Genomic DNA, 16,628 nt, shown 5'->3' with positions numbered 1-16,628 from the left:
AGGCTGGTTAAATATGAACCTACTGATTTATTGTAACATTCAGGAATGGCTCAATAGCTTTAGAGGTATTGTTGGATTACCAACAAATCATTTTGTGTTCAAGTTTAAGGCATAACTAGCAAATGAACTCAACTATTGTTGTCGACCAAGTTTCACTATTTTTTGACCAGGCAACATCATGGGGAAATGAATCTCAAAACTGGCTAGAAGAACAGAGAACTGACAGTTGCAAATTATGGAGCCATATTTTTGGCACTGGTAAAGAAATCTACAACCTAAACAATCCCACCTTCCCTGCTGAAAGATAGCCGTAATAGAAAAATGGAGAGGGGTATCAACAAACAGTACTGAATACCTGCATGCTTCACATACCAGGTGGTGACTGTGCACATATGCATTGTCTGATACAGTGGTGCAATGCTTTCAAATTACTGAATGCTGCTAAATATTGCAAAGTAATAGTTAATACAGTGGATCAGGTCTTCACATTGTTATTGAGGTGGAGCAAGGTATCGTACTTTATCAAGTTGGACCAGATTTAGATTCAACAGGCTTAGCTGAGATCAAGTGAATTTGTGGAAAGCAATTTCCTTCATTCACAACCTGAGAACTTTGTTATCTTAATATTTGTCATGTGTTAGTATTACTTAACAGGAAATAATAAATTTGAGCTTTGCAGTAAAAGTGGAGGTGTTTTCAATTATGGAATAAATGCAAAAACAATTATTTGTGCTGACAACTAGAAAGCAGAATAAATGCTCATCCAAAACCATCTCTGAATTTTGACTTTGAATTCATTAATTGGACTTCAGCACAGATGGTCTGAACTGTTTATCTCTGAAAGGTTGGCAAATATATGACTGAAATAAAATCAATTAAGTGATAGCAAATGCTCTTATGCTAAAAGAATATTCATATAATTACCACTACTAACCACACAGCATTACCGTGAAGATGAATTTAACACAATAAGGCACATTATGCACTAGATTTTCCACCCACGGACTATGACTACACAGAAAATCTAGCTCATTATATGTTTCAGTTGAAATACAAAATATACATGGCTCTTTTTAGGCACATGGAAACAGGCGTTATGTCCTAAACCAAAAAAATTAGATTTGAAATAGAGTTGCACAAGGAAAGAAACCTCCTACAGATTGGAGAAAACCCTGTAATTTTCTGTAAGGCCCATTCTCAAAAGTGAACCCTAGCCTAAAGCTTTTAAAACCCACAAATTTACAAGTGCTTTGTGAATAATGTTTATTAGCAACTTACTTCAGGGATCTGACTTGCGTCCCCATATTTGTTTGTCCTCTTGTAATCACTGCATTTTTGTAAAGAACTATTTTAATCTCTTTCAAATCATACAACACAAATCATAAAAAGTAGATTTGAAGCAGTCTTTTAAAAAAAAAGATTCAAGTTACTCCATTGATGTCATAAGTTGTTTTATCTAGTTGTAAATTAATTTGCCTTCAAATGTTAACTTGGTCCTTTCTTACTTCCCAAGATAAAAATGCTGGTTATTCTTTTTTGTTGAATCATTTTATTAAACAACAAATCTTACATTAAAGAACTGTACAGGAAGAAGTATAGAGCACAAATCTCAGAATGTAGTTCTGAGTGTGTAGAACGCTCACCCGACCTTACATGGAATATTGTGTACAATTCTGATCGCTATATTATGATAAAGACAAAGAGGCATTGGAGAGGTTGCAGCAAAGGGATTAGGCATCTGAGTTATAAGTAGAGGCTGTGTAATATTCAAGATCCCGAAGGACATAAGACACAGGAAACATCAATATGTTTAGCAGTCACAAATTCTACAACAAGGCGCACCCTGAAACTGAGGGGAGGGAGGAAGAGGAACCAGTTTAGCTTGAACTACACCGAGGGTGTGAATGTATAAAACAGACTGCCAAGGGAGACAGTGAGGGCTGATTGCAGCAGCAGTGGATAAATACCTGATGAAAAATTTGATTAAAGGGTATGAGAAGTATCATGGGATACATTTTGTAGACACTGGGAATGGCCAGATGGACCACAATGGTCCTTTCCAATCCTGTACGTTCCTCTATAATAATACAAAGGCTGGTAAAAAAGATTTGATAGAGATTAACTGGTTTACTAAACTGCATGGTTCAATAATGTTTTTTTTAAACAAAGTGAGTATTGACAGCACTGTGTCAGCTAATGAGTTCCACTGTGTCAGCCAATGAATTGGAGGCGGGTGGGACTTAGGGTAGGACTTAAAGAAAACAGTCTATTTTACAGCAAACAAGGTCTATTTAATCTGAAAACAGAGTCTATTGAGACAGCGCACTACAGCAAACAGTCTATTTACTCTGCAGTCTATTTAAAGAGTGCCTATGAACTACAGCAAACAGAACTCATGACCGAAACTGCAGCAAAGTCTCCCGATAAAAGCAAGGTTATTTCTCCAGCAAAACGCAGTAAGTGGAGGAATTACATGATACAAATTGATTAATTTCTCCAGCAAAACGCAGTGAGTGGAGGATAGTTACATATGTGTGTAAAATCAAACTCAGTCACTTACAGCAGTGCAGTCTCCAAGCATTATTGACAGGAGAATTACCAAATTATCTCCATTGAGCCTGGAAATAGTGACATCACTATATGCAGCCTTTTTAAAATGTACCTTTTAAAAAAAAAACTCAAATAAACCTCTAAAAATTTATTACAGGCTTGACGCGATGAAACACACTGGCCAACCAATCTGTTTTACCATCGTGCAAATTCCCATCTAGATTCCCAATTTTGGTTGCACCATAAGACAACATTGAGCAAAGGCTTACAAGTATGTCCTGTCTCAAAAACAATAGGCGATGCAAGCAACCTGCACTGAAAACGAGTGCTTACTGCAGCAACATGGTACTGTATTAAAATAGCTAATTTGCAGACAGAAAAGACATTATATAAAGCATATTTATTTGTATAGTAATAGTTATTTTTCAATCACAAAGCAAGATTACCTACCTTTAGCTTGGCCTTCCAAAGTATTTGAATACTGAACAGATATTGGGCTAAGTTCAACATCTGACAAGGAAAAAACCAGAGGGACTGAAGGCCATTTTAAAAAAAAACTTGCTCACTGTAGCCACATAATTTTCCTCCACTGTACAACAGCTATGGCCTCAGGCCACTCCTTAATATTTATCTGCGACAGTTGACATAAAAGGAATACATTTTCAAAATTAAACAAAATAGGTTTGACGACCTCCATTCAGTTTTCTAACCTGAGGCTCTTGCGTAATACAAAGCCAGACACTGGAGCCGCATTGATGTTTGGAGTGCGAGCAATGCTATCCTGTCTTCTGTGATCCTGATGCTTTATTGCTTTCAATAAGACCCGCTGGGTAGTCTGGAGTAGAATGCATTTCTGAAAAACATGCAACAGTAAAGACGCTATGCACATATTGGTTGTGAGTGCCAATCACTGGAAAGAACCAATGACATTTCAAATATGGATGACAGCATCAACCGAGGTTAATGGCAAAGCAATGATTTGACACCATTGACTTCTGCAACTACACCAGCCGAAACACACCTTAACCAAAAAACTGAACACAAAAACACATCAGGGGAGATTTTAACTCCATTTGCCTGGTGGAAATGTGTGGCAGCAGTTAAAAATGGAGGTGATGGACTTACCGCCCCGTTCCATCACTATTTTCACTGAGGCCTTACGCTGGGCAGCCGAGGTTCCCGCCTGAATCAGGCAGGAGCTTCAATAATCTATGCAAATTAGAGTCCTATGTCATAGATAGGACCTTAATGCCATTTTAACTGCCTGTTTAGTAAAACCTGGTGAAACATGCAGAAGAGGCCCAGAAAGGTAAGTGCTGAAATTATTTTTGTGGGGCCAGTAGGAGCAGGACCTACTATTTTCCTGACTGGCAAGTTGAATAGGGACATTCGTTTGGGGCTCACAGCCTACCGCATATATGTTAATGAGACCCGACCTACAAAATGGACTGGGCTTCCTGCCGGCACTATGGGGTGGCTGGTCGGCCGCCTGATGGTTAAAATCTAACCCCATTTTGAAATTTTAACTTGACATCAATACCCCTGTCTTAGTTGAAAACTTATAAAACTTTTGTAAAAGTCTGAATAAAGGCATTTCTAAATTAATTTAACTGAAATAACCAAAAGGAAAAATCTTGTAAAATGAAGGTATTGCCTTTAAAAGCAACATCAAATGGAGACTCAGTGCTGTTGCATATCAGGTACTCCATTTACAACAGAAAAGAATCCAGCTAGATTGGCACTGCTATGGACAAGCTGATGCTCAGCTTTAGGTCATATAGATGAGAACCGGTGGCTTGGATTAATTCTTCATCTCTATGAATCTGGAGACAACAGAATGTTCAGGAAGCAACTGTGAATAATAGAGCTCTATCCTAATTGTTCGCAAAACAAATTGCAGTCATACTTCATGACTAAAGGCAGACTGGTTGGAAAGAAACCTAGGGAGTTATTTTAACCTCCGAGAATGAATGGTTTGGGGGCGGGTGAGTAGTGAAAATCATAGATTTTTGTGGCGCGACTGCAACCCAACTCCAACGCAGCCACTTCCATGTTTAAGGTGGGCGTGTTTGAAACCCGTAAGTCACGTCCCCAATTACTACCGGCGGGCGAGTACTTAGCGCACCATTTAAGATCGTTGAGGTACTTCAGGCAGGTTTTTTTTAATTGATTCTTAAACAGGAACGAATTTAACTTCTCCTGCATGGGTTTCCAATGGCTTCTGAATCTCACCAATGGAAAGGAGGCGATAAGGGCCGGATCCATGAAGTAAGTGCCTTTATTGCACTGATTCTGGGCCAGAAGGAGCAGGAGTGTTTCCTTCAGGCCCAACAAGCTTGCCTGCGGCAATCGGACTCCTGCAATCAGCTCACCCCTCTCCTGACCTCGGACTCTTCCGCTGTCCTCTGATCTCCAACCTCAGACAAATTAAAGGCCTCAAGCCTCCATGCCCAAAAATAAAGGGTGTCTTCTATCGCATTATCAGCCCTACAGAGTCTGCCCACTACATAAGACAAGAAACAAAGAGCCGAGCACACATTATTTATATCCCATTAATGCACAAAGGTAAAACAAGTAGTAGAAATTGAGGCATGCTATAACACGGACATTTGCAATTTGTACTTAGAAATGAAATAATAGAATTTTTCCAAAAAGCGTTGCGGTTTATGTTCACACAAACATTTTCCCACAATAATGGTGCATATTAGCTTCTCTAACTTTAACAGAGATGTAGACATGAGTGAATGGATGATGACAGCTCAGAGTTAGAAATGAACCATTCTTTCGTTATTAACCAATGCCTCCATTTTGTATCCCATGCTTAGATGTTAAAGGAAGTGAGGCAAAGAAAACCGTGCCTTGTTTAGGACTGATCTGCTTAAAACACAAAGTCCCTTGGCTTGCGTATTAAAGGAAGTTTAACTATTTAATCACAGCAGATCTGTAAGCAATGCTGAGGATCAATAAGATGCCAAAGCTTGCACAAATAGACCACAGTGGCAGATCTATGGAAGATGCTGGGATGTAGCCACATCTCAATTGTTAACTTGATGGCCCTCCATGGCCCCCTCCCCATCCCGCCAACCGATGTCCTCCACAGCCCACAATCTCTCCCTCCCTCCTTCCCACCCAATAAGAAGGCAGCCAGCCAGCCTGTCAATCTCACTGGCTGTCACATAGGGAAACCCAGAAGCAAGAATAATTGCCTTCAATTGAGTTGCGATCGCAGATTCCAACTCACTCACTTCACTTCCAGGTTTCCCATGCAAAAAGCTACCCACCCGCTCTATTCCCAGCTCCAGGTCAAAATTATGCCCCTAGTGTCTGAAGTACTGGAGTGAGAAACTGCTTGCAACTTCAGTCTACTAACATGCCAGATTTACTCCTCCAAAGTTTACACGGACCTGTCTCCAGTTATCTTACAAACAGGGACTCTACAACGAGAGGATCATGAACTGCTCTTGACAAAACATTATATTCAAGTCTATAATTGAAGGACAAAGTTTGACTCAAACACTACCCAACTAATATGAATAGAATTACTGCAAGACAATTCAGTAGATCAAACCTTGGGAAGTTTTCAGTCCTACGCAACTCAAATGGTTGCCATTAGGCCAAGTGTGTGAAATTGATTTTCTCACATGACAGCACAAGTCTCCCTTTGGATTGAAGCAGTCCTAGCACTGTAAGGCAACTGCAACGCCACTAAAACAGAATCAGATGCTGCAAAAATCCAGCGCGAGGCCCAACTCCTTGGAGAAACAATCCTGATTATGCCACCTTCCACACCAGTGCTTCCAATATTTCTTCCTTTTTCCTCAACCGAGGATTCCCCTACAGTGGTTGACAGGGCCCTCGACTGTGTCCATTCCCATTTCCCGCATTTCTGCCGTTACCCTTTCTCCTCCATCCCAGACCAGCGATAGGATTCCCCTTGTCACCTGACCCTCCTCCACATTCAACGGATAGAACCATAGAAAAGATACAGCACCAAAGGGGGCCATTCAGCCCATTGTGTCTGCGCTGGCTCGAAGAACAACCAGGTGCCCATTCTAATCCCACCTTCCAGCACCCGGTCCGTAGCCCTGCAGCTTACAGCGCTTTAGGTGCCGGTCCAGGTACTTTTTAAAAGAGTTGAGAGTCCCTGCCTCTACCATCAATTCGGGCAGGGAATTCCATACGCCCACCACCCTCTGAGTAAAAATAGTTTTTCCTCATGTCCCCTCTTATCCTTCCGCCAATCAGCTTAAATCTATGTCCTCTAGCTCTTGAACTCTCCGCTAGGGGAAACAGGTACTTCCTGTTCTGGGCCCCTCATAATTTTGAACACCTCAATCAAGTCACCCCTCAGCCTCCTCTGCTCCAAGGAGAACCACCTCAGCCTATCCAATCTCTCCTCGCAGCTGCAATTTTCAAGCCCTGGCAACATTCTTGTAAATCTTCTCTGCACTCTCTCCAGATCAATTACATCCTTCCTGGTGACCAGAACTGCACACAATATTCCAGCTGTAGCCTCACTAGCGTTTTATACAGTTCCATCATTACATCCCTGCTTTTGTATTCTATACCTTGGCTAATAACGGAGAGCATTCCATATGCCTTCTTCACAACCTTATCGACCTGTACTGCCACCTTCAGGGACCTGTGCATATGCACTCCAAGGTCTCTCACCACCTCTACTCCTCTCAATATGTTCCCATTTACTGTGTATTCCGTTCTACTGTTTGCCCTCCCTCGGTGCATGATCTCACACTTCTCCGGGTTGAACTCCATTTGCACTTTTCCGCCCACTCCACCAACCCATTGATATCTTCTTGGAGTCTGCAGCTATCCTCTTCACTATCAACTACACAGCCAATTTTTGTGTCGTCTGCAAATTTGCCAATTATGCCCCCTTTCAAATCCAAATCATTAATATATACCACAAACAGCAAGGGACCCAACATGCCATCTCCAACGCGAAGCCACCACCAAACACATCTTCCCCTCCCCTCATCCCAAAGGGACCGTGTTCCCTCCACGATACCCTGGTCCACTCTTTCATCACCCCAACACTTACTCCACTTCCCATGTAAGTGCAGGTGATGCAACACCTGCTCTTTCGCCTCCTCCCTTCCCACTGTCCAGGGCCTCAAACTCTTCCAGGTGAAACAATGATTTACTTGTACTTCTTTTAACTTCGTGTACTGCATTTGCTGCTCACGATGAGGTCTCCTCTACATTGGGAGACCAAACGCAGATCAGGTGATCGCTTTGCTGAACACCTCCATTGCTATTTTAATTCTCTGGCCCACTCCCACTCTGTCCTCAGCCTCCTGTACGGTTCCAATGAAGATCAATGGAAGCTCAAAGAACAGCACCTCATGTTTCAATTAGGCACATTACAACCTTCCGGACTCAACATTGATTTCAACAACTTCAGGTCATAAACCACTGCTCCCATTTTTTTCCCAGTCAGCGGGTGCTGGTAATGGTTCTGCTGTTGTCATTTACAGCTCCTCTAGAACCATCCTTTGTTTCTTTACTTGTCCTGTTACCACCCCATTTTGCCTTGCACCATCATTCCTTTTGTCATTTAATCAGACCTTCCCTTTTGTTCTTTCCTCCCCACCCCCTTTTTCCCTGGCTCTGTACTTACTTATAAACTTAAATCTCTAACTTCTTCCAGTTCTGATGAAAGGTCAGCCACTTGAAACATTAACTCTGTTTCTCTCTCCACAGATGCTGCCTGACTTGCTGAGCCTTTCTTGCATTTTGTTTTTTCAGATTTCCAGAATCTTTATTATTTTGCTATTGTTGAGTTAAATTTCAGGTCAGGGAAGGTCTGTGATAGGGTGGAGGGCAGGACTGATTAAATGACAAAAGGGGGTGGTAATGGGGCAAGAAACAAAACATGCATCCAGAGGTGGAAATGGTTACAGCAGAAGAGCAGAGGGGGAGGGAAGCATTCAAATTTGGCAAGGAAAAGACATGGTCCAGGAATGTGGTGGGTAGACCTCAGGGGTATGGACCACCCCGCCATGTATCGATCCCCACCCCAAGCACCAGCCCACACTCTTCCACTCCCAGTGGCTCTAGTGCAGCCATCCTCCGTTACCAGCACCCGCAGTCTTGAGAGAAAATGGGAGTGGTAGTTGAGATCTAAAGTTGTTAAATTCAATGTTATGGCCGGAAGACTGTAAACTACCTAATAGAAAGTTGAGGTGCTATTCCTCGAGCTTGCGTTGAGCTTCAATGGAACAGTATTGGAGGCAGAGGTCGAAGGGGGATGGAGAATTAAAGTGGCAAGCAATTGGAAGCTCTGGGACATGCTTGCAGACTGAACTGAGGTGTTCAGCAAAGCGATCACCCAATCTGCATTTGGTCTCCCCAATGTACATGGACCTTTCTGTATTGTGGCCAGCATAATCTTTTGAGAGCTAGGTATCATGCAAGCTGTTGAGGGCCCAACACCGCTTTCTTCTTGATCCAGTGTTTCAGACAATTGATGTTATTTTAACCTCAACTGTCAGCCATGGCTCCATAGTCGCACTCTCACCTCTGAACTTGATGTAATGGGTTCAAGCCCCACTCCAAAAACTCGAGCACATAAGCTAGGCTGATACTTCGGTGCAGTACTGGGGTACTGCTACACTGTCAGAGGTGCTGTCTTTCAGATGATATGTTAAACTGAGGTCCCATCTGCCTGCTCAGATGGATGTAAAAAATCCCATGACACATGAGAAGCAGAGGATCCTGGCAAATATTCACCTCTTAAGCAACAATACTAAAACAAATTATCTGGTCATTTATCTCACTGGTTTTTGTGGGACCTCACAGTGCACAAACTTGGCTGCAAAACAAATGACCACATTTCAGAAGCACTTTGGGAAGTTCTGAGGTTGTGAAAAATGCTATATAAATGCAAGTTTTTTCTTTCTTACCTGGAGTACTTGTGTTTTATGTGACTGCAAACTGAACTCCTAGTGTGCAGTAGGCAGAGAGTGACGAACTGATCAACTCCAGCCTGTCTTCTAGGGTCATAAGCTGCCTTGGAAGTTTCAGAATAAATCATGCACTACACTATGCAGTGGAGGAAGACGGCAACCGTACTAAGTTTGTGAACATAGCTAGGCAGGGACTGTGTGGGATATGAAGCTCTGTAATCCAGCTGCTGGTAATCAGTCAGCATTGAGGTACCTTATATAAAGCACATCAAGACTGAAAAATAGGATTAGAAACAAAAACAAACTAATTTAGAAGGACCTGAAAAAGACCAAGCTACAAAATAATTGAACATAAGAAATTATGAATAAATAACTGATCAAAGGCAATTTGAATGTTTTCCTTCTGTGGAACTGCTACCAATAACCAAAGAATAACGAGTGTAAATTCAGAATCAGGACTCATATGCAGCATAGGTTTGGAATGATCACACAGCTGTTGCAAAAATGAAGTCTTGAAAGGGGCTGTGTCCCACAATCTCCCCATTGTCAATTGTATGACTGCCTATAACTTGTATGAGGATAAATGAAGAGGAAAGTGCAGGCATTTGTTTAATTTGCTGGATTATCTGAATCTCTAGATCTATCCTCATTCATAAAGGGAGCATATTCCCTGCACTTTGTTCTTATTATCTTTGGTCTATCTGGTAAATTAAAGCCAGCAAGTAAATAATTTTAGTATTTTTCCCCTTTACTGTGACCTCAACTAAATGTTGAAAACCTGAAATCATTCACATAACTGGTTAGAGGAAAGAGATTCTGTACACATGGATTGAAAGTAAACTCTGGTCCTAGGAAAAAAATGCTGTAACACATCACAAAATAAAATATCCCCACATAGGAAACATGAATTTGATCCCCAGTACCACATTCTAACCTCATGCACTAATCACTTTACAGTATTGCACTATCTACGGCAAGAATTGTGTTCAGCACCACGAATGTTGAATAATCATCCTGACTACAGAACCAGAGTTTAAGTATTTCTATCAGTTTAATATAGTTATATTTTCTCCTGCAGTAAGCTCTACTTCTTCTGGTGCTCTGGTTCTATCTAGCTCTGTACTGCATCTAACATCTACATCCAATGCCCTTTGGTGCACATAGTAAGTGGTGCCAAAATGCAACATCATTGTTGGTAACTAATTCATTCCAGCAACTTACAATTTACATTTCAAATTTCTGGTCCATTTTGTTCATTAATATGCTTCCCATGCTTCTATACAAAAAAGTTTATATAGCTGTTTAAATAAAGATTACTGCTTTTATATGCTCAGTTTTCATTTCCTCTGCTGTAACCAATTTTGGCCAAAGCGGCACTAGTACAGGTTACTACTTCAAATATGCGCAGACGTGCCAGTAATAAAATCTGCAACAACTACTTTCTGTGGAAAAAAAGAGCCTATCAGAGGGTAGAAAATTGAATTTAGAAATTTAATTTCCATTTATTACCTCAGCTTTTTACAGCTTTATAATTCAACGTTTATAAAAAAACAAAACCCTTTTAAGTCAAAAGATGACAAATTCAAAATATTCATTACAGATTTGTTAAGCTCCCACAAAAGAACAGCATCTAAACAAGTTTTTACTCTCAGAACAACCGTAACAGTAGAAGACACTAACAGTTTGGGTGAAACCAGCCTGTTACACAAAGCAAAATACAATCCAAAGCTACTGTCAACCAGGAAATCTTAAAATCCTTCAGATCCTGGTAGTACCATCCTCTTCCTATAACAATTTTCATTTAAAAAAGAGACTTCCAGTGTTCTAGATACAGCACATTTTCACGTGAAGCTCTTTGTAAAGAATGTTGTGGACAATCAAACGGCTCAAATAAAACTCAAACTCTGCAGAAACTACACTACAGGTCATATCAATGGATTAAACACAAAGGATTTGTACACTTACATAAACGATGTCACAAAATACCATTACATAATGATAGCCAAGACAAGAACCGCAAGCAGATTTAAAAAAAGGGTACTAACACTTTCAATGTTTTAGTCACTAACAGTATAAATTCAGTCAATTCAGTGCAAATCCAGCATAGCTTGTGGCTGCATTTGTAATACTGATTTACTCCAAATTCACGTAATTTACTCCATTTAAATCTGATTTTATCAAAATCAGTTTCCCACAATGGACTTATCTCACCCTCAAGCCGACCATTTAGAAAGGAGTCTTGACATTCTGGGCCACAGACTTCCCTAAGATCTCTATCAGTCTGTTCCATGACCAGCTGGCAGAAACCATGATTTAAGTTGGCTGAGTTGATGGAGGGAATAAAACATCTCTCTGCTCCACAGAGCTGTATCTCGAGTCCAGCAATGAATGGATGAATCTCACCCAATCGTGGTAAATGAGGTTGAGCACCTTACAGCTCTAGGGTTAAAACCACCAACCTTCAAACCATTGAGACCAATGGCTTCTCAAATATTATTGCATTTAAAATGAGATGCAGCTGTGAAAATGAAAGCCGTGTAGGAATTTTGTTCTAATTTGTGATAAAACATATCATATTATGATTTGCCTTTATGAAAAATAATTTCTAGTATAGATAAAAGAGGCAGTGTCAGTGTTCATGAGTGGCATGGCAGCCATCTTAATGTACTGGCATTATAGCAGCCAATTTTAAAATGTACAAAGCCCTTGTGCCTAATCCATTCAGCCCCTTAAGTTAGGTTTATTCAGTACTCTCCCTCATGATGGTGGTGAAGCTTGAGCCTTTCGCATTGACCGCAGAGCCTTCTCTCGGAGGTGCTTTTCTAGATCGTCTAGGTTTTCTTCTTCACTTTCTGACTCCTGTAATAAATTAATCAGATTAATCTCATGTAGAATTATTTTACAATGTCATTTTCACAGAAAAACCCCAGCACCAGGTGCTCAGTGGTTTAATCCAAAAGAATCAGGACGTCAGACATCCAAATTTTGTAACAGAAGCAGCCAAATTTATTTGAGCAGCATATTTTATACTGTTCAGTGTCACAGAATTTGGGCAGTATAAAATATGCTCTATTACAATGTAAACATCTGTTATTTTATTACTTGCGCAACACTTTTACCTTAGGTATTCTCGTCCTATAGGTGCATTATAATGTACATTTAGCTTCCAAATTATTTTTTAACCTAGTGGTGCAGGAACAATTGCATGTACCAGTCTCAAATAGAAAAAAATCTCAACAGCTCGCTTCTGTAAATCATTACTCCAGAATATAATTTCTGTTTCCAGACATGAGGTGAGGAAACCCCCAGTGGCGGAAAGCTTTGAGAACCATAGGACCAAAGTCATCTGTTCCTTCCAAGCATGCTACACTTAGCATATACCATGTCTCAAATTACTCATATACGTATCCCAAAATATTATTTTCTGAAAGAAAATCAATCTAATCAATACTATCTGCTTCCACCGTCTCCCTAAGGAGCCTTTCCCATTGATTTATCACTCACTCAAATAATGTTTCCGCAGATTCGTTTTGACTTTAACTTCCTTCAAGCGCAGCTCGTGCCCGTTGGTTGTGCTATTCTGAACAGTTTGTGATGGTCTACATTATCTAGCCCCTCTCGAATCCTAAAAACAGCAGTCGTATCACCTCTCAACCGTCTCTTTTCCAGTGAGAACATGTCTAATTTAAATAATCATTCCTCATAATCCAATCCCTCCATCTCCTCAATCATTCTGGTTGCTGTCTTCTATATCCTTTCAATAGCAGCAATGTCCTTTCTGTACTGAGGTGACTAGAACTGTACACAATATTCTACAAATGACAGACTGCTTGAACCCATCTTTTCTCGGGGAAGCACAAATTGCGAGTTTGGACTAATATCTGAACTCTAGTATCCTAATCAGGTCACCCATACCAAGACGACATAGCAGCAAAATTAATCAGACTCCTTCATTTCTTATTGTGTCCATGCTTGCCTGTCTATTTGTAACCCTCCCCTTCTATTTTTTCAAAAAGTGTTCATTGGCATTGCTACCAGCAACAACCTGTACCACAACAGTCTCAATCTATGTTCCTTTCTGACCTGATAAAATAGATTCTTTTTAAGGATATGAACTAATCTGGTCAGTGTTTTCCTCAGTACCAGGACAGACTGCATCACTCCTGAACACTGCTCAGTCAAGCAGTATAGCTAAAAACTGGCAAAACTCAATGGTAGGAATGTCTAAAGTGTACTCTTCCAAGTTGTAGATTATAAATCCCACTGTTATTACTATCAGAAATCTTCAATTTTTCTTCTATTTGGCTGTAGTTTTAACTATCCTTGAGACATTGACTCACCTTTGCGGGTTCTGAAGCTTCTGGCTGGGGTGACTTTGCTGGTGCTTCAACAGGTTCTACTGTTTCTTCTACAACTGCTACTGGTGCCACTGCAGCCTTTTCCTTCTTATGCTTCTTGTGTTTCTTGTGTTTTTTGTCCTTCTTGTGTTTCTTATCCTTCTTCTTTTTCTTCTTCTTTCCTCCAGTTTCCTGGTCAGAGATCTTCAAGATACAAGGCAGTATTACCTCAAAGCACTCAATAACGAGAAATATAACTCTCATTGTTTTGTTAAGTGGATCTTCTCAATTACAAAATTTATGAATTTAAATGGTTTTCAACAAAGTTACAAAACCAGATGTACTTATCATAAGGGCAGTATAAATATTTCAAGCCAAAGTCAGTTTCTGAATGGCACATTTTAAAATAGAAAACTAACATTTTTGCTATCATGGTATCCTGTACGGAGGAAGCCAGAAGAAATCAAGGTTTGAAAAATCAAATGCCAGGAAGTCTGACGACACAAATTGAAGAACCAACACACTACCATGGACTGATGAAACTAGGGTTCATAACCATAATTCTTCACAAGTTGATTCATCAATCTTATGCATAATACTACTGGAAAGTATCATAGGAAGGTAAGGAAAGTCAAATCACCCAACACCACTCATGTGCCTCACAAGGGCAATACTAAGGAGACCTGACAGTTGATTGCCCAGCCACAAATAACGAGCGGCAAGAGGAAACCAAAGATGGCCGAGGAAAAATGTCAACGAGGGAGCGTTACCTTCCGAAAAAAACTCATATGCTATCATTTCAAATTAGCAACACTCATCCCACTAATTCTTACATCATTGTCTGATGTAAGAGCTGCTAATGTTTTTTAAAAACAATTTCTCTATTAAGTACATAGCTCCTAAGCCAAAAATTTGTTTTGTTTAATGCATTTTTTAACTTTTGGAAATATCACCCATTCTCTAGAACATATTTAAAAAGAAATTGTATCTGTGGAATTTATATGAATTATGATAGCTTAATGCCATTTAAGCTTTAAAATGAAACTCCAGAGATTGTGGAAAACTAAGTTATGCAAGTTGCTCTTGCAAATGTTGAAAATACCATACATAAATAATACCATAAAACTCCACAATTAAATCACTCAATTTTAATGGAAGAGTGTCTCAGACTTTTCACAACTCAGCTCAATTTTAAAACACTGAACAAGGCATTCACTACTGAAATGCCTCATCAGTTAAGAATGGAGTAAAATGGAACTTGGCGCATTAACGAAAATCAATTCTCTCATTTCTAGATCTCTGTTCAAAAGCCATACAAAAGTATAATAAAATACAGCAAGAATTGCCATAATCTGCTATTCTTGTGTATGCATTCCCTTACGTGGCAAATCACATGGTTTTCCCTGGTGTAATGAGGGGCTACTCAACATCTTGCAAAGTACAGCTTTACTGTGGGGGTTATTTACTCTGTTGGTCTTGATCATCTAAGAACCTATGAAGCCAAATTGGGAAAAAATGTTAATTGGAGGAATACTGAAGTGCAATAGTACTATTACCTTGACAGGAGATGGACTAATTGAAGCACTCTTTGCCTTTTTGACTTGTGGTGGCGGAGGAACAGGTGTTGGTGACCTGCTGGCAGACTGTGACCTAGAGACTGAAGCAATTGGCCTTTTCTTGGGAAGAGGTACTGGTGATCTCGATATGGATCTGGATGATGTAGCCCTTCTCACAGCTTGTGGGCTTGGTGAGATCCTAAGAAATTCATAAATTAGTGTATTCAAAATGAAAGGTTCTTTAGAATCAATACTAAAATCTATAAAGCTCATTTTCCACATCAACTGGATTGAAGCTGCCAAAGTTTTCTAGAATAAGTTCCTAACTGAAGTCCAAAAGGACACACGCCCACGTTAAGAAACTCGATGCTCTAGTTACCACAATTATTAGCATGGATAGCAAATTAGATACAGAAATAAATGGAACCTACATACAGGTTAAGGAACTACCTATTAAAAGAGCAAACGATGACATTGCCATTGCAGTTGAATCTGGGTGGAGAATACTGACAGCCAAAATATGTAATAAATTAATAAACTGTAACTTTTCTTCGCTCTATATATTTTAGTTACATGTTGCAATAAAAAATGTAAGTTAGGAAAAGTTGTAAACTTATGTTTTGAATTCAACAAAAATTGCCTAAATCCATTTGGGCAGCACAAAGAGTTGGAAAAACTATAAAGCAAAATCTTGTAGCAAGAGAGAACGCATTTAGTCAATGGCCAAAATTAAAATGGTGTCACAATAAACGTTGAAATACTTTCACAAGGTAAGCACATTATTAAACATTTATGTTCTATTTTGTGCCCTTACTTTTTGGGTTTCTTGGGTTCGGGGGTTCGTGAAACTCGCCGGATTGGCCTGTTACTGGGAGATGGAGACATATGACGTCTCTGTGGTGGCGGTGGTGACATTGACACTCTTCGTGCTGGTGGTGGACTAATGGATCCACGCATCACTCTGGGTCGCGGGGATGGCGAGTGGCGTTTGTGTAGCGGTGGTGAGCGAACATCTCTGTTGGACCGGCTAGGAGGTGATCCTCTCCTACGCCTCGAAGAGGGAGAAGGGGAACTACGGCGCTTTGGTGCTGGTGATGGGGACCCCCTCCTCCTAGGTGGTGGTGATGGAGTGTATCTCCTCTGAATTGGAGGGGAATAGCGCCTAGGTGAGGCTGAACGTCTACGTGGCGGTGGAGATGGAGACCTAAAATATAAACCAGTAACAAAATCACATTAGTAATAGTGCGTACAATTGTCAT

General features: G+C 40.3%; 1 protein-coding gene across 5 annotated transcripts in view; it reads right to left on the bottom strand.

Annotated features, from left to right (window-relative positions):
- Window positions 1-10,953: 10,953 nt before the first annotated feature.
- Window positions 10,954-16,628, bottom strand: part of srrm1 (serine/arginine repetitive matrix 1) — a 50,585-nt gene continuing 44,910 nt past the window's right edge. For all 5 annotated transcript variants that reach the window (XM_068006570.1, XM_068006572.1, XM_068006571.1 and 2 more), the window contains 4 exons: window positions 16,184-16,573; window positions 15,370-15,568; window positions 13,817-14,017; window positions 10,954-12,335 (listed from right to left, as the gene is read on the bottom strand). In XM_068006570.1, coding sequence (XP_067862671.1) covers window positions 12,234-12,335; window positions 13,817-14,017; window positions 15,370-15,568; window positions 16,184-16,573 — 892 coding nt within the window. In that variant the 3' untranslated portion in view covers window positions 10,954-12,233. The remainder of the gene's footprint in view (window positions 12,336-13,816; window positions 14,018-15,369; window positions 15,569-16,183; window positions 16,574-16,628) is intronic.

The sequence above is a fragment of the Heptranchias perlo genome, chromosome 26 (assembly GCF_035084215.1).
Source record: "Heptranchias perlo isolate sHepPer1 chromosome 26, sHepPer1.hap1, whole genome shotgun sequence".
Classification (NCBI taxonomy): domain Eukaryota; kingdom Metazoa; phylum Chordata; class Chondrichthyes; order Hexanchiformes; family Hexanchidae; genus Heptranchias; species Heptranchias perlo.
The sequence above is the reverse complement of the archived record's forward strand: the minus strand, read 5'-3'. Positions and strand labels throughout refer to the sequence as shown.